Genomic DNA, 23,022 nt, shown 5'->3' on the forward strand with positions numbered 1-23,022 from the left:
TGAACCTGCCTCCACCACGCTCTCAGACAGTGCATACCAGGCTCCAAACACTGTCTGCATGGAAAGGCATTTCCCCGTCTCACTTTTGTTCCTTTTTACCAATTACTATTAATCCGTGCCTTCTTGCTTTCGATCTCTTCATGGGTGGAAACAGTTTCTCTCTATCTATTCTGTTCAGAGCTGAAAAGAATGTACCCCAGCCACCTTCACGGGACAGAGGTTGACCAGAAACATGTCAAAAGTATCACAACTGTTAATCATTTATTGGGTCCTGGTTTGACGGTGAAGTATGACAGTAAACACAAAGTAGGTTTACTGATAGAACACAGCATTACAGATCTCCACCTTCCCACCTACCAAATAAGCCCAGTGTCACTGCCATCAATTTTCATACACTTTGAATGCATCATTAAAATAATCAAATGAACTAATTTATGGCACAGTGGTTACACTGCTGCCGCACACCACCAGGGACCCGGGTTCAATTCTGGCTTCGGGTCACAGTCTGTGTGGAGTTTGCACATTCTCCTCGTGTCTGCGTGGGTTTCTTCTGGGTGCTCCAGTTTCCTCTCACAGTCCAAAGATGAGTAGATTAGGTGGAATGGTCATGCTAAGTTGCCCCTTAGTGTCCCAAGATTAGGTGAATTAACCATAGTAAATGCACAGGGTCACGGGGATAGGCTGGAGGGGAGGACCAGGGTGGGATGCTCTTTCAGAGAGTCAGTGCAGACTCGATGGACTGGATGGCCTCCTCCTGCACTGGAGGGGTTGTATGGTTAACTAATTAACATCCCGGGTTCAATTCCCAGTTTGGGTCACTATCTGTGTGGAGTTTGCACATTCTCCCAGTGTCTGTGTGGGTTTCCCCTGGGTGCTCCGGTTTCTTCCCACACTCCAAAGGTGTGCAGGTTAGATGGATTGGGCCATGCTAAATTGCCTCTTGTGTCAGGGGGATTAGCAGGGTAAATAGCGGGAATAGGGCCTGGGTGGGATTGTGATCGGTGCAGACTTGATGGACAGAATGGTCTCCTTCTGCACTGTAGGGATTCTATATACTTTGAACCCCTACCCAGTTAATCAGTCAATACCCACCAGGCGTGTAGCCTTAACCGTAACAATATCATTAATATATTAATGTTTCGGATTGGTGAGATTTAATCAGGACAGGTAAATTTAGTAACTTTGGCACCTCCTTCCTCCTCCTTTAATTCACTGTTGTCGCCATGCCAACGTGATAATCCTTTACATTTTGGAGCTTGTTGCTTTCTAATGATTTCTTTCCCTCCCCAGCCGCACCCAAAAGGATTGTATCTGCGGGTAATCCCTCACTCCCTGTTAACTAAAGCAGGGAGTAAGTAATGCTGGTGCAGCCTGAACAATGAGCGCTTGTGCTGCTAATAAACTCACTGCGCGCCTCACACACTCAGTGGCAACATTAGCAAGGGCAAATTCAGGGGATATGGCAAAACTTCACTTGCAATAAATATCTCAGAGAATTCCAGGTGTTTGAGGAACAAGATACAATTGGGACCAGCGTCAGTAAATCAAGCTTATGTGTAAAATCAAGGATTTAAGGGATAATCCTGTCAGTGCCACAGTTTGTGAGCTGCCTGTCAGTCAGAAATCCTCTGGGCTACTGCAATAGACTGAGGGTGACTCACTGATGCTTCAGAACACCAAAGCTTTCTTGCCAAAGCAATGATTAACTCTATATACAAATAGAGGCTGACAGATTAACTCTGCCCCCAATACTGCTCCTTCCTGTCTCCAACTGCTGATCCTCTCTGACCTGGGGTACGTATTCCTAGCACTCGGTTGGCTCAACTTCCCACCTCGACACTCCACAGGGTCCGGGCCAACCTCAGGGAACACTCCCTTAAAGGGACCACGCTGCCACACTCCTACCCCACCTCCCCCCAAACTCCTGGAGTCACCTAAGGAGAAAACCTCACAGAACTCCTGGCTAGTGATTCCATCCCTGTTTTATCTGGGTGTGAATCGTACAGCTCCTGCAACAATAGCCATCTTCCCTGGAGCAGGACCACAAGCCTAGCCCCCGCAGCAACACAAGTTAGTAGGGCTTCAGCAGTTTCGCCTTCTCATATTTTTACCCTTGCAATAGTATTTTTGTTAACCTTTGGTAATACTGGGTCTCTCTCTGTCCACATTCCAATGTACTTTCAGGTGCTGGAGTGTGACCACTATGGGGTTTTCACAGTAACTTCATTGCAGTGTTAATGTCAGCCTACTTGTGACATTAGTAGTGAAACTTGAAATGTAGCTTCGCTGAGACTGGCAAGGACAGTATCATATCCAATGCCAGCACTATCTCTTGTCAGTGATGCCATTGTCTGTGGCAAGGGCAACCTGCTGAGTGCATCCACATTTGATCTCTGCGTTCCTGATCGACGTTGAAAGCGTAATTGTACATGGCCAGTAATGAAACCATTGAGGGCACTGAGTGAATAAATAACTAAATAACTTTGAGTCGTAGAGGTTTGCAGCATGGAAACAGGCCCTTTGGCCCAACTTGTCCATGCTGCCCAGCCCAGCAATGGCTTCTGGTCCGAAAGTAGGGCGGAATGTTATACTGAGGAAATCTTTTAACTGCATATATCGCCGCCAAGCTTTCCTTATCGACTTGGGAATGTTTATTTTCCACCTCAGGCAACATCCTGGAGGCAATTGGCCTTTCCACTCCGTCAGGCATCCCGTGGGACAACTCTGCTCCCACTCCATCACCAACAAGGACTTGGCTGGATCAGAGTGCACCAATAATGCCGACAGTTACAAAACTTGTTTGATTTTCGTGGTTGCTTCTTTCTTGTTTTCTCCCCACCTCCAAGGTTGATGTTTCTTTAATTTGGAGATGCTGGTGTTGGACTGGAGTGGGTGCGGTTAGAGGTTTCACAACACCAGGTTAAAGTCCAATTCGTTTATTTGGAATCATGAGCTTTCAGAGCGCTGCCCCTTCATCGGATGATTCCAAATAAACCTGTAGGACTTTAGCCTGATGTTGTGAGACTTCTTACCGATGATTCTTTGGTAATTGATGTAGCGGGGCGAAGGTGGTAGATACATTTTGTAGAAACTTGCCACAATAGTTCACCATCCTGAGAAGGGACTTTAATTCAGGGGCATTTATTGTCTGTGGGACCTTTTTTATGGCTTTGACATCTCATACAAGAGTAAATACCACCCCAGACTTTGTACTCCATCAGAGTGTCAGTCTGCATAAGCTCAAGAATGGGATTTTGGAATCGTGCGATTCTGAGGCAAGAATAGTATCACTGAGCTGCGGTGAATGCAGAGAACAAATGCTATACCAGACAGATAGAGGTGCTGGCATAAGAACTATCCAATAGAATGATCCCAGAACTGTGGTTATTCCCATTTGGTGCTGAGGCTTTTGCCTGGGAAGAAACAACTTGAGCAATGTGTCAATGGTGGTCTTCACATTTACGAATGTGTTGGACAGTGTAGGTGTGGAGAAAACATCTTCACTTGTAGGAGAAACCAGAATCAGGGTGTATAATTCCAAGTTAGTTTCTAATAAAATACATTTGGAACTAAGGGGAAATCCTGTCAATCAGAATGTGGAGCTCGCCGAGAGTTAAATTGGGTGTTGGGTTTGCTGTGAGTGTTGAGTTGGGTGTTGGGTTTGCTGTGAGTGTTGTATTGGGTGTTGGGTTTGCTGTGAGTGTTGAGTTGGGTATTGGGTTTGCCATGAGTGTTGAGTTGGGTGTTGGGTTTTCTGTGAGCATTGAGTTGGGTGTTGGGTTTGCTGTGACTGTTGAGTTGGGTGTTGGGTTTGCTGTGAGTGTTGAGTTGGGTGTTGGGTTTGCTGTGAGTGTTGAGTTGGGTGTTGGGTTTGCTGTGAGTGTTGAGTTGGGTGTTGGGTTTTCTGTGAGCATTGATTTGGGTGTTGGGTTTGCTGTGAGTGTTGAGTTGGGTGTTGGGTTTTCTGTGAGCATTGATTTGGGTGTTGGGTTTGCTGTGAGTGTTGTATTGGGTGTTGGGTTTGCTGTGAGTGTTGAGTTGGGTATTGGGTTTGCTGTGAGTGTTGTATTGGGTGTTGGGTTTGCTGTGAGTGTTGAGTTGGGTATTGGGTTTGCCATGAGTGTTGAGTTGGGTGTTGGGTTTTCTGTGAGCATTGAGTTGGGTGTTGGGTTTGCTGTGAGTGTTGAGTTGGGTGTTGGGTTTGCTGTGAGTGTTGAGTTGGGTGTTGGGTTTGCTGTGAGTGTTGAATTGGGTGTTGGGTTTGCTGTGAGTGTTGAGTTCGGTGTTGGGTTTTCTGTAAGCATTGAGTTGGGTGTTGGGTTTGCTGTGAGTGTTGAGTTGGGTGTTGGGTTTTCTGTGAGCATTGAGTTGGGTGTTGGGTTTGCTGTGAGTGTTGAGTTGGGTGTTGGGTTTGCTGTGAGTGTTGAGTTGGGTGTTGGGTTTTCTGTGAGCATTGAGTTGGGTGTTGGGTTTGCTGTGAGTGTTGAGTTGGGTGTTGGGTTTGCTGTGAGTGTTGATTTGGGTGTTGGGTTTGCTGTGAATGTTGAGTTGGGAGTTGGGTTTGCTGTGAGTGTTGAGTTGGGAGTTATGTTTGTTGTGAGCGGTGAGTTGGGTGTTGGGTTTTCTGTGAGTTGGGTGTTGGGTTTTCTGTGAGTGTTCAGTTGGGAGTTATGTTTGTTGTGAGCGGTGAGTTGGGTGTTGGGTTTTCTGTGAGTGTTGAGTTGGGTGTTGGGTTTTCTGTGAGTGTTGAGTTGGGTGTTGGGTTTGCTGTGAGTGTTGAATTGGGTGTTGGGTTTGCTGTGAGTGTTGAGTTGGGTGTTGGGTTTTCTGTGAGTGTTGAGTTGGGTGTTGGGTTTTCTGTGAGTGTTGAGTTGGGAGTTATGTTTGTTGTGAGCGGTGAGTTGGGTGTTGGGTTTTCTGTGAGTGTTGAGTTGGGTGTTGGGTTTGCTGTGAGTGTTGAGTTGGGTGTTGGGTTTGCTGTGAGTGTTGAGTTTGGTGTTGGGTTTGCTGTGAGTGTTGAATTGGGTGTTGGGTTTGCTGTGAGCATTGAGTTGGGTGTTCGGTTTTCTGTGAGCATTGAGTTGGGTGTTGGGTTTGCTGTAAGTGTTGAGTTGGGTGTTGGGTTTGCTGTGAGTGTTGAGTTGGGTGTTGGGTTTGCTGTGAGTGTTGAGTTGGGTGTTGGGTTTTCTGTGAGCATTGATTTGGGTGTTGGGTTTGCTGTGAGTGTTGTATTGGGTGTTGGGTTTGCTGTGAGTGTTGAGTTGGGTATTGGGTTTGCTGTGAGTGTTGTATTGGGTGTTGGGTTTGCCATGAGTGTTGAGTTGGGTGTTGGGTTTTCTGTGAGTGTTGAGTTGGGTGTTGGGTTTGCTGTGAGTGTTGAGTTGGGTGTTGGGTTTGCTGTGAGTGTTGAATTGGGTGTTGGGTTTGCTGTGAGTGTTGAGTTGGGTGTTGGGTTTTCTGTGAGCATTGAGTTGGGTGTTGGGTTTGCTGTGAGTGTTGAGTTGGGTGTTGGGTTTGCTGTGAGTGTTGAGTTGGGTGTTGGGTTTGCTGTGAATGTTGAGTTGGGAGTTGGGTTTGCTGTGAGTGTTGAGTTGGGTGTTGGGTTTTCTGTGAGTGTTGAGTTGGGTGTTGGGTTTTCTGTGAATGTTGAGTTGGGTGTTGGGTTTTCTGTGAGTGTTGAGTTGGGTGTTGGGTTTTCTGTGAGTGTTGAGTTGGGAGTTATGTTTGTTGTGAGCGGTGAGTTGGGTGTTGGGTTTTCTGTGAGTGTTGAGTTGGGTGTTGGGTTTTCTGTGAGTGTTGAGTTGGGTGTTGGGTTTTCTGTGAGTGTTGAGTTGGGTGTTGGGTTTTCTGTGAGTGTTGAGTTGGGTGTTGGGTTTTCTGTGAGTGTTGAGTTGGGTGTTGGGTTTTCTGTGAGTGTTGAGTTGGGTGTTGGGTTTTCTGTGAGTGTTGAGTTGGGTGTTGGGTTTGCTGTGAGCGTTGAGTTGGGTGTTGGGTTTTCTGTGAGCGTTGAGTTGGGTGTTGTGTTTTCTGTGAGTGTTGAGTTGGGTGTTGGGTTTTCTGTGAGTGTTGAGTTGGGTGTTGGGTTTGCTGTGAGTGTTGAGTTGGGTGTTGGGTTTGCTGCGAGTGTTGAGTTGGGTGTTGGGTTTGCTGCGAGTGTTGAGTTGGGTGTTGGGTTTGCTGTGAGTGTTGAGTTGGGTGTTGGGTTTTCTGTGAGCATTGAGTTGGGTGTTGGGTTTTCTGTGAGTGTTGAGTTGGGTGTTGGGTTTGCTGCGAGTGTTGAGTTGGGTGTTGGGTTTTCTGTGAGTGTTGAGTTGGGTGTTGGGTTTTCTGTGAGTGTTGAGTTGGGTGTTGGGTTTTCTGTGAGTGTTGAGTTGGGTGTTGGGTTTGCTGCGAGTGTTGAGTTGGGTGTTGGGTTTTCTGTGAGTGTTGAGTTGGGTGTTGGGTTTGCTGCGAGTGTTGAGTTGGGTGTTGGGTTTTCTGTGAGTGTTGAGTTGGGTGTTGGGTTTTCTGTGAGTGTTGAGTTGGGTGTTGGGTTTGCTGTGAATGTTGAGTTGGGTGTTGGGTTTGCTGTGAGTGTTGAGTTGGGTGTTGGGTTTGCTGTGAGTGTTGAGTTGGGTGTTGGGTTTTCTGTGAGTGTTGAGTTGGGTGTTGGGTTTGCTGCGAGTGTTGAGTTGGGTGTTGGATTTGCTGTGAGTGGTGAATTCCAGCATATTTCTTGTAGTTCCAGCACAGAAAATTTTGCCTCCTACTAGTTGCCGTCTGGACTTGCCCCATTCTGTGCCCGCCAGCTCTGATTTATTGTATTCCCGGTTTCTTTTCTCATGTGACTCGCCTCCACACTCCAGCCATCATCCATCCTTGTGACTCACTGCCTTCCGATGCCAGTTGGAAAACGAGAACTCTCGTTATCCAATTGGCTGATGCTTTACTGTCAGAGCCACCTTGTTTCAATAATTTTGGATCTGGTGAAGAGAAATGCTCAAAAAAATCACAACAAAATACATACATGCTGAAACCTCTGACCTCACCTGCGACTGAGATTCTCCATTCCCGCTGCAACGAATGGAGTTATGTCTGTGCGCCAAATTCTCCGGTACCACAAGCAGTGGGTGGGAATGGATGAGATTGGAGAACCTCTCCCACAATCTTTTTTGATGCCTGATGATATTCTTCCTCAGGGTTGCACCCACGGCATCCTGGAGAGTGATCTTCAATTCCTGGATTAGTGTAGATCCTTACACTGCAGGAGAGGCCATTCGCCCCATTGGGTCTGAATTGATTCTGTGACAGAGCATCTTGCCCACACCTTCTCTTGCCCCGTGCCTGCAATCTCACACATTTACCATGGCTAATCCCATTTAATTTACACATCCCGGGACACTAAGAGGCAAAATAGCATGGTTAATCCATCTAATCTACACATCTTTGGACTGTGGGAGGAAACCGGAGCACCCGGAGGAAACCCACGCAGATATGGGGAGAACGTGCAAACTCCACACAGACCCGAGGCTGGAATTGGACCAGGGTCCGTGGTGCTGTGAGGCAGCAGTGCTAACCACTGAGCCATCCCTCAGTCTGAACAATTGGCAATCCTTACCTTAAGTTTATTATTTACTTATTAGTATCACAAGTAGGTTTACATTAACGCTGCAATGAAATAACTGTGAAATTCCCTAGTCACCACACTCTGACACCTGTTCGGGTACACTGAGGGAGAATTTATCATGACTAATCCACCTAACCAGCACGTCTTTCAGATTGTGGGAGGGTACCCATGCCAACATGGGGTGAACTTGCAGACTCCTGACAGACAGTGACCTAAGACCGGAATCGAACCCGGGCCCTTGGCGCTCTGAGGCAGCAATGCTAACCACTGTGCTACCTGGTTCTGTTTAGAAAGTTGAATGAGTGTTGGTATCTCATTACCAATGGACATGCTTCAAACATTTTAGCAAAGTAAACTAGCCTCATTAATGAGATCTACATAACCTTCCCTTGATATCTCTTCACATCAATATAAAGGTATGTTTCACGTAGGACTGATGTGTTTGTCCCTTCAATAACCCTGGTTATCCTTCCCTTTTACAGAGGATGAGAAGATGGATGCAAGATCAAAGCTGAGTGTGGCTGCAAAGATGTCTCTGTTTAAAGTAGGTGCCAGACTGTGGAATATTTAGTGTGACGCAGAGTTGATTCAGCACCTTAGGCAGGATTTTACAGCCTCGCTCTGGCGAGACAGGAAATTCCCGCATGAGGTCAATGAAGATTCCATTGTTGGTTCTTCACCCACGCTGATCCTGTGGTGGACAAGGTGATAGAATTCCGGCACTTATCCCTGTTCATACATAGCAGTGGATTGTGGAATGTATTTGAAATCTTTCACATTTTTATGAATTCTCATTGGTGTTGTCAGGGGGTGAGGTGGGAAAGAAAACTATTGAGGCAAAGATAGTTTCTGAAAGAGTCTGAACTGGCATCAAACAGCTCCCTTTTCCCAGTGCTTTGTCCACAGCCCCGTATGCAAAGCAATTGAATTGCTCATCTAAGTGCCTCTTAGATGTTGTGAGCATTCCTGCGCCTTGTCTTAAATCTATGCCCCCTGGTTACTGACACCTCTACCCTATCTAAGTCCCTCTTAATTCTATACACCTCAATCAAGTCCTCCTTCAGCTGTCTCTGCTCTAAGGAAACAACCCCAGCTTATCCAGCCTCCCTTCATAGCTGATACACTCCAATCCAGGCAACATCCTGGTGAATCTCCTCTGCGCTCTCTCCAGTGCAATCACATCCTTCCTATAGTGTAGTGACCAGAACTGCACACAGTACTCTAGCTGTGGCCTAACCAGCATGTTATACAGCTCCACTGTAGCATCCCTGTTCTTATATTTGATGCATTGGCTCATGAAGGCAAGTATCCCATAGCCTTCTTAATCACCTTGTCCACCTGTCCTGCTGCTACCAGGGATCTATGGACAAGCACTCCAAAGTCTCTCCAGTCCTCTGTACTTCTTAACTTCTACCATTCATGGTACATTCTTTACCTTGTTAGCCCTCCCAAAATGAATCATCTCACATTTTTGGATGTTAAATTTCATTTGGATTTTTCTTCCCATTTAACCAGCCCATCCTTCAGCAGCAGCAATGAAATCATGCCTGACTAATTTGTTAAAGTTCTTTGAAGGTGTACAAGCAAAGTAGATCATGGGGATGTAGTATATGTAAATATCCAGAAGGTGTTTGATAAGGTGCTGCACAAAAGGTTAATTCACAAGGTTAGTCACATGGGATTGGGTGCAATTCATTAGATAATGGATTGAAGGATTATGGGGGAAGGCAGGAAAATAGGGATGAGGAGCATATCAGCCATGTTCGAATGGCGGAACGGACATGATGGGCTGAATGGTCTAATTCTGCTTCTGTATCTTATGAACTTATAAAGCTAGTTTGGACAATTCAACAACCACTCTTGACTATTTTGGTTGAGTGAATTTAACTGGGTTCATTTGGAAACTGGTACCAAAGTCAGGGAATGAAATTCAACTTCCCGGGATCATAAATAACTAAAGGAATAGTAAAGAAGGTGTAAGGCCAATGAGGTCTAATGCAGGTTGCAAAAACATAGATGTTGCTCTGAAATGGGATTGAGAGGTAGCAGGCTGGTTTGCACAGCTACATGTGAGAGAAACTAGAATGAGGAGTTACACATACCTTCTTTGGGACAATGGGTGGAATTTTACTACCCCTCTCCCTGGTGGGATCCTTCCAGTCCCTCTGAAGTCAATGGACTTTTGAACGCCGTTTCCCAATCCCACCCCAGCCTCGATGGGATTGTAAAATTCTGCCCATATGCTGCACGGGGAATCTACTGCTAAGATTGTCCCAGCTACGGAGAATGATTCTGTATTTCCATTAGGAGCTGGAGAAGGCGTCGCCTGCGGATTCAGCTGCATTGCTGCGGCCTCGTAGCAGTAACGCTGCTGTGGAGCGCAGACTGCGACGGCTACAAGACCGTGCTCGGACTCAGCCAGTCACCACGGAGGAAATGGTGGTGGCAAACAGGTACGGGGATGGATAGGATGCTAAGGTCAGTAACAGTGTTTGGTGGAGGACGAATACTGACTTTTACCTTCCGCAAGTTTATTCTTTGCGCAGGGCAGTAGTGATACAAACTCCTTATGATCCCCCCAACTCCAGCTGTTCCAGATGTTTCCATTGATACTCCTCTGGAGGATGGGCCAATGACCATCACTTGTCTTTAATAAGGATAACAATGTGATTACCAAAGCATGTATTTTTTTGAGACATTGAATGGGTGAAAGTTATTTTGAATCATAGAATACCTACAGTGCAGAAGGAGGCCATTCAGCCCATTGAGTTGGCACTGACAGAGTATCTTACCCCCTCCCCCACCTTATCCCCATACTCCCACACATGGCTAATCCACCTAACCTACATACCATTGGACACTAAGGGGCAATTTAGCAAGGCCAGTCCACCTAACCTGCACATCTTTGGACTGTGGGAGGAAACTGTAGCACCCGGAGGAAACTGTGCAGGCAATGTGCAAACTCTGCACAGTCACCCAAGGCCAGAGTTGAACCTGGGTCTCTGGTGCTGTGAGACAGCAGTGCTAACCACTGTGCCACCCACCATTATTCAGTAGATAACCTACTGAGCATGACACGAAACCTCTTCAGTCTTTCAGACATTTCAGCACTGGAGAGAGAGAGGGACGCAGGCACAGCTTTTTTCCCAGCACTGCGTACTCTGAAGAAGTCACTCCTGGTTATAAAGGAATCTCAGGAAATGTTTACAAAAGCACAGATTCTACCACCAAAGTTGGGTGTTGGGTTTGCTGTGAGAGTTGGATTGAGTATTGGGTTTGCTGTGAGTGTTGGATTGGGTGTTGGGTTTGCTGTGAGTGTTGGATTGGGTGTTGGGTTTGCTGTGAGTGTTGGATTGGGTGTTGGGTTTGCTGTGAGTGTTGAGTTGGGTGTTGGGTTTGCTGTGAGTGTTGAGTTGGGTGTTGGGTTTGCTGTGAGTGTTGAGTTGGGTGTTGGGTTTGCTGTGAGTGTTGAGTTGGGTGTTGGGTTTGCTGTGAGTGTTGAGTTGGGTGTTGGGTTTGCTGTGAGTGTTGAGTTGGGTGTTGGGTTTGCTGTGAGTGTTGAGTTGGGTGTTGGGTTTGCTGTGAGTGTTGAATTGGGTGTTGGGTTTCCTGTGAGTGTTGAGTTGGGTGTTGGGTTTGCTGTGAGTGTTGAGTTGGGTGTTGGGTTTGCTGTGAGTGTTGAGTTGGGTGTTGGGTTTGCTGTGAGTGTTGAGTTGGGTGTTGGGTTTGCTGTGAGTGTTGGATTGGGTGTTGGGTTTGCTGTGAGTGTTGGATTGGGTGTTGGGTTTGCTGTGAGTGTTGGATTGGGTGTTGGGTTTGCTGTGAGTGTTGAGTTGGGTGTTGGGTTTGCTGTGAGTGTTGGATTGGGTGTTGGGTTTGCTGTGAGTGTTGGATTGGGTGTTGGGTTTGCTGTGAGTGTTGGATTGGGTGTTGGGTTTGCTGTGAGTGTTGGATTGGGTGTTGGGTTTGCTGTGAGTGTTGAGTTGGGTGTTGGGTTTGCTGTGAGTGTTGAGTTGGGTGTTGGGTTTGCTGTGAGTGTTGAGTTGGGTGTTGGGTTTGCTGTGAGTGTTGAGTTGGGTGTTGGGTTTGCTGTGAGTGTTGAGTTGGGTGTTGGGTTTGCTGTGAGTGTTGAGTTGGGTGTTGGGTTTGCTGTGACTGTTGAGTTGGGTGTTGGGTTTTCTGTGAGTGTTGAGTTGGGTGTTGGGTTTGCTGTGAGTGTTGAGTTGGGTGTTGGGTTTGCTGTGAGTGTTGAGTTGGGTGTTGGGTTTGCTGTGAGTGTTGAGTTGGGTGTTGGGTTTTCTGTGAGTGTTGAGTTGGGTGTTGGGTTTGCTGTGAGTGTTGAGTTGGGTGTTGGGTTTTCTGTGAGTGTTGAGTTGGGTGTTGGGTTTGCTGCGAGTGTTGAGTTGGGTGTTGGGTTTTCTGTGAGTGTTGAGTTGGGTGTTGGGTTTGCTGTGAGTGTTGAGTTGGGTGTTGGGTTTGCTGTGAGTGTTGGATTGGGTGTTGGGTTTGCTGTGAGTGTTGAGTTGGGTGTTGGGTTTGCTGTGAGCGGTGAGTTGGGTGTTGGGTTTGCTGTGAGTGTTGGATTGGGTGTTGGGTTTGCTGTGAGTGTTGGATTGGGTGTTGGGTTTGCTGTGAGTGTTGAGTTGGGTGTTGGGTTTTCTGTGAGTGTTGAGTTGGGTGTTGGGTTTGCTGTGAGTGTTGAGTTGGGTGTTGGGTTTGCTGTGAGTGTTGGATTGGGTGTTGGGTTTGCTGTGAGTGTTGAGTTGGGTGTTGGGTTTGCTGTGAGTGTTGGATTGGGTGTTGGGTTTGCTGTGAGCGTTGAGTTGGGTGTTGGGTTTGCTGTGAGCGTTGAGTTGGGTGTTGGGTTTGCTGTGAGTGTTGAGTTGGGTGTTGGGTTTGCTGTGAGTGTTGGATTGGGTGTTGGGTTTGCTGTGAGTGTTGAGTTGGGTGTTGGGTTTGCTGTGAGTGTTGGATTGGGTGTTGGGTTTGCTGTGAGCGTTGAGTTGGGTGTTGGGTTTGCTGTGAGTGTTGAGTTGGGTGTTGGGTTTGCTGTGAGTGTTGGATTGGGTGTTGGGTTTGCTGTGAGTGTTGAGTTGGGTGTTGGGTTTGCTGTGAGTGTTGAGTTGGGTGTTGGGTTTGCTGTGAGTGTTGAGTTGGGTGTTGGGTTTGCTGTGAGTGTTGGATTGGGTGTTGGGTTTGCTGTGAGTGTTGGATTGGGTGTTGGGTTTGCTGTGAGTGTTGAGTTGGGTGTTGGGTTTGCTGTGAGTGTTGAGTTGGGTGTTGGGTTTGCTGTGAGTGTTGGATTGGGTGTTGGGTTTGCTGTGAGTGTTGGATTGGGTGTTGGGTTTGCTGTGAGTGTTGAGTTGGGTGTTGGGTTTGCTGTGAGTGTTGGATTGGGTGTTGGGTTTGCTGTGAGTGTTGGATTGGGTGTTGGGTTTGCTGTGAGTGTTGGATTGGGTGTTGGGTTTGCTGTGAGTGTTGGATTGGGTGTTGGGTTTGCTGTGAGTGTTGAGTTGGGTGTTGGGTTTGCTGTGAGTGTTGAGTTGGGTGTTGGGTTTGCTGTGAGTGTTGAGTTGGGTGTTGGGTTTTCTGTGAGTGTTGAGTTGGGTGTTGGGTTTGCTGTGAGTGTTGAGTTGGGTGTTGGGTTTTCTGTGAGTGTTGAGTTGGGTGTTGGGTTTGCTGCGAGTGTTGAGTTGGGTGTTGGGTTTGCTGTGAGTGTTGAGTTGGGTGTTGGGTTTGCTGTGAGTGTTGAGTTGGGTGTTGGGTTTGCTGTGAGCATTGAGTTGGGTGTTGGGTTTTCTGTGAGTGTTGGATTGGGTGTTGGGTTTGCTGTGAGTGTTGAGTTGGGTGTTGGGTTTGCTGTGAGTGTTGGATTGGGTGTTGGGTTTGCTGTGAGTGTTGAGTTGGGTATTGGGTTTGCTGTGAGTGTTGAGTTGGGTGTTGGGTTTGCTGTGAGTGTTGAGTTGGGTGTTGGGTTTGCTGTGAGTGTTGAGTTGGGTGTTGGGTTTTCTGTGAGTGTTGAGTTGGGTGTTGGGTTTGCTGTGAGTGTTGAGTTGGGTGTTGGGTTTGCTGTGAGTGTTGGATTGGGTGTTGGGTTTGCTGTGAGTGTTGAGTTGGGTGTTGGGTTTGCTGTGAGTGTTGGATTGGGTGTTGGGTTTGCTGTGAGCGTTGAGTTGGGTGTTGGGTTTGCTGTGAGTGTTGGATTGGGTGTTGGGTTTGCTGTGAGCGTTGAGTTGGGTGTTGGGTTTGCTGTGAGTGTTGGATTGGGTGTTGGGTTTGCTGTGAGTGTTGGATTGGGTGTTGGGTTTGCTGTGAGCGGTGAGTTGGGTGTTGGGTTTGCTGTGAGTGTTGGATTGGGTGTTGGGTTTGCTGTGAGTGTTGGATTGGGTGTTGGGTTTGCTGTGAGTGTTGAGTTGGGTGTTGGGTTTGCTGTGAGTGTTGGATTGGGTGTTGGGTTTGCTGTGAGTGTTGGATTGGGTGTTGGGTTTGGTGTGAGCAGTGAATTGGGTGTTGGGTTTGCTGTGAGTGTTGGATTGGGTGTTGGGTTTGGTGTGAGCAGTGAATTGGGTGTTGGGTTTGCTGTGAGTGTTGGATTGGGTGTTGGGTTTGCTCTGAGTGTTGGATTGGGTGTTGGGTTTGCTGTGAGTGTTGGATTGGGTGTTGGGTTTGGTGTGAGCAGTGAATTGGGTGTTGGGTTTCCTGTGAGTGTCGAGTTGGGTATTAGGTTTGCTGTGAGTGGTGAATTCCAGCAATTAACTGGGTGCATCATCACCTTCCAAACCTGTGACTTTCACCACCTTGAAGAACAAGAGCAGCAGATACCTGTCTCCAGACTGGGTAGCACGATGGCACAGTGGTTAGCACTGCTACCTCACAGCGCCAGGGACCCCAGGTCCAGTTCCCAGTTTGGGTCACTGTCTGTGTGGAGTTTGCACATTCTCCCTGTGTCTGTGTGGGTTTCCTCCGGGTGCTCTGGTTTTCTCCCACACTTCAAAGATGTGCAGGTTAGGTGGACGGGCCATGCTAAATTGCCCCTTAGTGTCAGGAGGACTAGCAGGGGTGACAGTGGCTGGGTGGGATTACTGTTGGTGCAGTCTCAATGGGAGGGATGGCCTCCATCCGCACTGTAGCAATCCTAAGATCAAACCCTTTTTCACACAAGGAGAAGGGCGGAAATGAAAATCTCTCACCCTCCCCCTGTGGGGGCAATTGGGGATTGAAAATTGAAGCAGGTGGATTTTAAAGCTATCAAAGTACACGGATCAAAAACAAGATAAAGGAAGTTTAGGTGATGGTCGGTCCAGATCTAAGAGAGTGAGGCAGCAGCCTGGAGGGCCTGAATGGCCTAATCCTGTTCCTAACCCAAGGGACAGTCCAGAGAGAAGGGAAGGATTCAACTGAAGATTTTTTTTTAAATTGTGCCCAGCCTTCCTGTTGCTTCACTAACTGGAGAATTCTCTGCTGTCAGCGTCCCTCAGGCACAGACACCAAAGGAGCAGGATGTGGCTGAGGAGAAGGACAAGGTGGCCCAACAGGAGGTGGAAGAGAGAGGGGACGCAAATTCAAAGCTGAGTCTGAACCAGAAGATGGCCTTGTTCAACAGCTTGTGCCAGCCCGTGCCAAAGAAAACACCCTTGGATGGACGTCACGGGCGCAGACAAAAGGGGGTGCGGTATCACACCCAACCAGTCACCATCAGTGAGGTCCACCTGGTAAATACTCTTTGCATCTTATTGTTACCAGAATGGCGAATAATTTTCTTCACTCTGTCTGTCACAGTGAAGAAACCTTAAGTGTCTGGAGTGTTTATGCAATAATTAATTACTGAATGTACTTGCTGCTGAAAGGTTTTGTGTTTTGTGTGGAGATTGTGATTACAGTTTCGCCTCATGGCTTAGTTGTTCACTCAGACATGAAGATTAGGTAGGCCCAAAGGCTGCTCTGTGCTGAGCCAGGGCTTCAGTTGCGACACTGTGGCTAACTGCGTTGTGCCAGAGAGATCAATCGGCCTGTCCTGCTCACACTTATATCCACTGATCCCTGATGGGAGATGCATGGACATCGGGTGAGGATGGGATGAGTCTTTAACTGTGATAACTTCTATAGTTGAATGGCCTTCTAGCACCCAACAGGATCACACTTTAATAAAGACTATTTGAGCATGGCCTTGTCAGTCCCCATTCTCCTAAAGCCCTGGAGGTATCTTAGAAAAGGATCAGGGTGAATGTTGGACTAGAACTTCCAAGGAGTAGTAATCACAGTAAGATTGCCATTCTGCTCCGTTTTTCCCACCTTAGCTGGGAGCTGTATCTCTATTGCCCAACCTCCTAAATCAGGCCCAGTGATAAAAGTGCAGCACAGCGAGTTGTCAAGACCACCAGTGCAGTGCGGTGCATTCCCAAGGCCATTGGTGAAGTGCAGTGAGTTCTCGAGGCCACTAATGCAGCACAGTGAGTTCTCAAGGTCTCCAGTGCTGCACAGTGAGATCCCGAGGCCTCTAGTGTAGCACAATGAGTTCCTGAGGCCACTAATGCAGTGCAGTGAGTTTTTGAGGTCTCCAGTGCAGTACAGCGAGTCCCCAAGGATTCCAGTTCAGGGGAAGTGAGGCATTGTCCTGTATTGTATCACTAGCTGGTGTAAAGTGGGTAAGTAAAAGGTTCAGAGACATGCTGAGAAGCCAGGATGAAGATAGTTGTGTAAGCTCAGTTGATAGGATTGGGAAGCATGTAGGATGAGTCCAAGGTTGGGAGTGGAAGGCATCAGTGGCTTTTGCAGGGGGAGGGGGACAGTATTCATTTGGAGTCTAGGATAGGTCTGGGGGGGTTTGAATGATCAGTGGGGAAGAGGAGTGGTTGGGTGGTCAGTGGGTGATAGCCACGGGCTAGTTGAGGTTAGGGGTTGCAGTCAAGTGGTTGGGTGGGTAGTTATGGGACTGGGGGGATAGTCAGAGGGTTGGGAGGGTGGTCACAGAGATTGGGGGTATAGTCAGGGAAGGGGTTATAGTCATGGGGTATCAGGAGGGTTGTAAGCAGGGGAATGTGGAGTGGTCAATGGGTTAGGGGGCTAGTGTGTGTTGTGGGAGGTGGGGGGGTGGGTTCCAGTTGGTAGCTGTGGGGGTGGTCACTAGTATAGTTACACGGGCATTAGCAATGGTTTCAAAGCTTCCAACCTTTCCTGGGAAACTAAAGTTTATTAAAGTTAATTTGTTAAAGTTTGCTTATTAGTCACAAGTAGGCTAACATTAACTCTGCAATGAAGTTACTGTGAAAACCCCCTAGTCGCCACACTCCGGCGACTGTTCAGGTCATTGCACCTAACCAGCACATCTATTGGACTGTGGGAGGAAACCGGAGCATCCGGAGGAAACCCACGCAGACACGGGGAGACTTCACACAGATAGTAACCCAAACCGGGAATGGAACCTGGACCCCTGGTGCTGTGAGTGAGCAGTGCTAACCACTGTGCCACCGTGCCATCCCTATGCTACAAAGAGAGTCAGGACCATCTGAGATCTCAGACCTGAGTTGGGGTAACGCGTGATTCCCAGTGCAAGAAAATTGTCCATTGGAATATGAATTTCCTGGGTGATTCCCATGCACAGGGCATCGAGGATGTTGTCAGGGGTGGTGGTGGTGGGGGGGTCCTCCCCCAGTGTATCTTCAGTGCCCTCCGAGGTTGGAAGTTATGAGCTGTAGGGCAATGTACCTGAAATATCATGAGTTCAAGCCTGAAAGTTTAAGCCCCACTGCAGTTTCAGCGCCCTACTGAGAGAGTGCTACACTGTTGGAGATGCTAAACTTAAGATCCCTCTGTCTGTGAAGGGTCTCACAGTGTGATTTATAGAAGAATAGTGAGTTCTCACCGTGTCTTGCTTAAGTTCCTTCTCTCAATCTTATGGGTGGCACAACAGTTAGCACTGCTATCTCATTGCGCTAGGGACGCAGTTTCCATTCTCAGCTTGGGTTACTGTCTGTGTGGAGTTTGCACATTCTCCCCATGTCTGTGTGGGTTTCCTCCGGGTGCTCTGGTTCCCTCCGACAATCTGAAAAATGTGCTGGTTAGGAGCATTGGCTGTGCCATATTTTCCCTCAGTGTACCCGAACAGGCGCCAGAATGTGGCGACTAGGGGGTTTTCACAGTAACTTCATTGCAGTATTAACGTAAGCCTACTTGTGACTAATAAATAAACCGTAACATCAAGGACAACTTAATTGGTCACGTGCACCAATTTTGTTATTTGTATTTTGTTGAAGCGATATCACTTTAAATGTGATTAGCTTATCATGAAGTGTTTTGGAGGCATTGAGAACTTGGTAAATTGATTTATAAATACTGAATTGTCCCTACGTGTGAGAAACCCAGATAAGGAAGACTTTACTGAAGAGGATCACTGTTTATTCTCACTTCTACCTCTTGTGCTATTAATCACGCTAGCTTTGAAATGAGACTGGGAGTATTAGCAAGCTAATCCTTCATATATTGCCAGGAAAGGAGCGAGAAATCTCAAGCTGGTCAGAACAGAAATGGTCGCATGTCGAGTCTCAATTGAGACAAGGCTGGGAAAGTGACTTGAAGTTTGATCAAAGGGGAAGTATTTTTAATAACTAAAAAGGGATGTGGCAAGGCAGGAGTATTTAGGAAGAGAATTCTAGAATGCATTGTAAAATCTATTCTAAACTAATTGGTGAAGTATGAAGATAGTCAGAAATACTTGTCTTGATAATAGGTTTATTTACAGAATGCAGCATTACTTGTGTCCAGTGACATAGTAACCCCGTGCCCCAACAGTCATCGAGTCATAGAGGTTTACAGCATTGGCCCAACCTGTTCCTGCTGCCCATCTTTTTAGCCCCTAAGCCACTCCCAATTGCCTACATTTGACCCATATCCTTCTATACCAATCTTACCCATGTAACTTTCTAAATGCTTTGTAAAAGACAAAATTGTACCCACCTCTACTACTACCTCTGGCAACTTGTTCCAGACACTCACCACTCTCTGTGAGAAAACTGCCCCTCTGGGCCCTTTTGTATGTCTCCCCTCTCACCTTAAAACCTATACCCTCTAGTTTTAGACTTCCCTATCTTTGGGAAAAGGTATTGACTCTCTAGCTGATTTATGCTCCTTATTATTTTATAAGATCACCCCTAAGCTTTCTATGCTCCAAAGAACAAAGTCCCAGTCTATCCAGCCTGTCCTTATAACTCAAACCATCAAGTCCTGGGAGCATCCTAGTAAATGTTTTCTGCACTCTTTCTAGTTTAATAATATCCTTTCTATAATAGGGTGACCAGAACTGTACACGGTATTCCAAGGGTTGCCTTACCAATGTCTTGTACAACTTCAACAAGGCGTCCCAACTCCTGTATTCAATGTTCTGACCATTGAAACCAAGCATGCTGAATGCCTTCTGTCTACCTGTGACTTGACTTTCAAGGAGATATGAACTTGTACCCCTAGATCTCTTTGTTCTATAATTCTCCCCAAAGCCCTACCATTAAATGAATAAGTCCTGCTCAGGTTCAATCAACCAAAATGCATCACCTCACATTTATCTAAATTAAACTCTATCTGCCATTCATCAGTCCACTGGCCCAATTGATCAAAATCCCATTGCAATCCTAGATAACCTTCTTCACTGCCCACTATGCCACCAATCTTGGTGTCATCTGCAAACCTACTAACCATGCCTACTAAATTCACATCCAAATCATTAATATAAATGACAAATAGCAGTGGGTGCAGCACCGATTCCTGAGGCACACCACTGGTCACAGGTCTCCAGTTTGAAAAACAAACCTCTACAAACACCCTCTGGCTTCTGTCATCAAGCCAATTTTGTATCCATTTGGCTACCTCACCCTGGATCCCGTGAGATTTAATCTTATGCAACAACCTACCATGTGGTACCTTGTCAAAGGTCTTGCTAAAGTCCACAAAGACAACATCAACTGCACTTTTGAAAGGTTACTCTTTCAAAAAACTCAATCAAATTTGTGAGACATGATTTTCCACTCACAAAACCATGCTGACTGTTCCTAATCAGTCCTTGCGTCTCTAAATGCCTGTAGATCCTATCTCTTAAAATATCTTCTAACAACTTACCCAATACAGATGGAAGGCTCGCCAACCTGTAGTTCCGAGGCTTTTCCCTGCAGCCCTTCTTAAAGAAAGGCACAACATTTGCCACTCTCCAATCTTCAGGCACCTCACCTGTGACTATCGGTGATTCAAATATCTCTGCTAAGAGACCTGCAATTTCCTCCCCAGCCTCCCACAATGTCCTGGGATACACTTAATCAGGTCCCGGGGATTTATCTACCTTGACATGTTTTAAGATTTTAAGCACCTGCTTCTCTGTTATATGTACACTCCCCTAGACATCACTATTTATTTCCCCAAATTCCCTAACATCCATGCTTCTCTCAACAGTGAATACTGATGAGAAATATCCATTTAAGATCTCACCCATCTCTTATGGATCCACACATAGATGACCTTTATAAGTACTCTCGATACTTAATTAAACAATGCTCTTCACTGGTGCGTCTTAACAATGTAATCAACAGATGTAATCAACAATTAACATGCAAGGTAGTCATGACTGAGTAGAGTGGACAGAACTAGTTGGGCTGAGTCAAGAATGTTGTGCAGATGCAGAAGGATAGAGGTTGCAAATTGATACATAGGGTCAGATGAGGGTGCAGAGCAGGAGAGGGACAAGGCGTTGGGATGAAGGTTTTAAACCCATGAGCTGAAGAATGGGGATTAGTCTGGGATAGGGAAGCTGGGTGTGATAGCCCCCATGATCTGCATGGGGAATCACTAATTGACCTCCCAGTTGGGCTCATTGAATACATGCTCCCTAGGGATTGGTAATTAGCCAATCAGATGGAGATCGTATACCGAGCCCTGTATAAAGCAAGACCCTGAGAGGGTCCATTAACCTTTTAGTCCTGGTTGGGTCCAGTTTATGATCACCACAGGCTTGTGGTTATTATTTATTTTCATTTTGTGTAATAAAAGCACTGCTCCTTTACAGCTGACTCCTAGAATTGTTATTCTGGGTTTGGGGTAGGGGAGCTGGGTTTAGGATTGGGGTGTGGGGATCAGGATAGGTGCCTTGTACAGGATAAATGTGTGTGACAGGTTTGGATAGTTTGGTAAAGGCAAAACGCTACAGATGCTGGAATCTGAAACAAAAACAGAAAAATACTAGAAAACCTCAGCAGGTCTGACGGGATCTGTAGAGAGAGAGTACGCCAATGTTTCAAATCTAGATGACCTTTAGCCAGAGCATCGTTTGGTTGGAAGGGGAATTTCGAGAGATGATGTGTGCAATTGTGGTCACCTAATTACAGGAAGGATATTAATAAGGTTGAAAGAGTACAGAGAAGGTTTACAAGAATGTTAACAGGACTTGAGAAACTGAGTTACAGAGAAAGGTTGAATAGGTTAGGACTTTATTCCCTGGAGCATAGAAGAATGAGGGGAGATTTGATAGAGATGTATAAAATTATGATGGGTATAGATAGAGTGAATGCAAGCAGGCTTTTTCCACTGAGCCTAGGGTAGAAAAAACTAAAGGACATGGGTTAAGGGTGAAGGGGGACAAGTTTAAAGGGAATACTGGGGGGGGGTGGTTCTTCACACAGAGAATGGTGGGAGTGTGGAATGAGCTGCCAGATGAAGTGGTAAATGTGGGCTCACTTTTAACATTTAAGAAAAATTTGGACAGGTACATGGATGAGAGGGATGCGGAGGGATATGGTCCAGGTGCAGATCAGTGGGACTAGGCAGAAAAATGGTTTGGCACGGCCAAGAAGGGCCAAAAGGCCTGTTTCTGTGCTGTAGTGTTCTTGTTTTGCTTGAAAGAGTTCTTTTGTGGAAGGGGAGGGGGAAGTTAGAATTTGAACTGGCTGAATGTGGTGGATTTTTTTTTTGGCTACTCCTACACTCAGTGAGAAGTAAATCTAGTCTTGTGATGCTGGAGCGTCAGCGCTGGGACGTCATTACTGATGTGAAATGGATGAGAACAGGGTAGGGTAAAGAGTTAATAAAGGAAAAAAGTGGTTCTGCTAAAATGAATCACTTTTGTACACCGCAAGTGAGAAATTGGCACAGGACCATAAATTTTACTTCAAGTCTTAACAACGTTTCAGAGAAATGTAAGGATTGAGAAGCAGGATTCTCTTTCAGTTAGGAGTTGCGACAGTATCCAAACAAACAGCTGGTTTTCAAAGCTTAAAGATCATTGTGTTTGATGCAAGGTTCATGTCGATGATAGTGTTAGATGAATTTAAAGCAATAATCAGACTCCCTCAGGAACGGACCTTGCCAAGGAGAGAAATATGTAGAGGATCTGATTTCAATTGCTGTGTGTGTAAACTTGACTGGTAAGGGGTTTTTTTTTGCGGGTGGTTGGGGGGGGTACTAGAAGCTGCTTTCGATCATTTTGGATCGGATTCACCATTGTGAAGCAGAAGCCCTCAGTGCGTTGCCTGCGGCTGGGATCGAACCTGCAACACTCGGACCCCTGAGGTAAGAACGCCACCAACAGAACCCCACGCTGCCTGCGAGAGATGCCTGCCTATGGTGTCGGTCTGCAAGCAGGAAATACTTCACATTCTCAGCAGGGTCTGCTCGAGAAAGTGGAGGAAAGTGAGCACACAGTGAGTTAAGGCAGTTTAGCCGGTGTGCATGTTTAATCTCTGCGGTCGGTTGCCACAGTCGTGCCTGCCAGTTTGACCTGGGGCTGAGGGTTTAGTATTTCTCAGTTGGATTGCCAGGTAAAATGCCGTGCTCAGAGAAGTGTTCAACTTCAGGGAGGAGAAAGGGGGCATTGTCCAGTGAGGGAATAACGAGTGTGCTTTCAGACAGCCGATTGCAAAAGGCGGTCACCAAGACACTTATTATGATTGTAACAGAATTTCCCTCCTGGGCTGAAGGAGTGCAGGGAGTGTGAGAGGACAGCGTGGAGATATTGAGGGTTTCGCTAAAAGCACCCACGGCAGTATGGATCAGGTCAGTGGAATCACTAAGGCTAATCTGGCTGGAGGTCGCTCAAGAGTGTTTCTCACACAGAGCCACAAATTCAGGCACTGGTAAAAATATGCGATTAATTCTTCCCCCTCAAACTCGGCAGTGGGCTGGGTCAGGAGTCAGTTCAATCTCTGCAGATCCAGACTCCCTCAGGCAGAACGAGACAATATTTAGTGCTTTGATCTCTGCAGCTAGATTACTGTCACTTCTACATTTACTGCTGAACTTTTCTTTAGTGAGTACCAAAGAAAGTACCTTTGGGCGGCATGGTAGCACAGTAGTTAGCACTGCTGCTTCACAGGTCCAGGGACCTGGGTTCAATGCCCGGCTCGGGTCACTGTCTGTGTGGAGTTTGCACATTCTCCTCGTGTCTG

General features: G+C 46.8%; 1 protein-coding gene across 9 annotated transcripts in view; it reads left to right on the forward strand.

The window, feature by feature from the left end:
- The window catches only part of svild (supervillin d), a 174,610-nt gene that overhangs the window by 74,611 nt on the left and 76,977 nt on the right, over positions 1-23,022 (forward strand). For all 9 annotated transcript variants that reach the window (XM_080213812.1, XM_080213807.1, XM_080213808.1 and 6 more), the window contains 3 exons: positions 8,089-8,150; positions 9,914-10,059; positions 15,075-15,318. In XM_080213812.1, the coding sequence (XP_080069938.1) occupies positions 8,089-8,150; positions 9,914-10,059; positions 15,075-15,318 (452 nt within the window). The remainder of the gene's footprint in view (positions 1-8,088; positions 8,151-9,913; positions 10,060-15,074; positions 15,319-23,022) is intronic.

This window comes from Carcharhinus amblyrhynchos, chromosome 27 (genome assembly GCF_965287045.1).
Source record: "Carcharhinus amblyrhynchos chromosome 27, sCarAmb.v2.hapA, whole genome shotgun sequence".
NCBI lineage: Eukaryota > Metazoa > Chordata > Chondrichthyes > Carcharhiniformes > Carcharhinidae > Carcharhinus > Carcharhinus amblyrhynchos.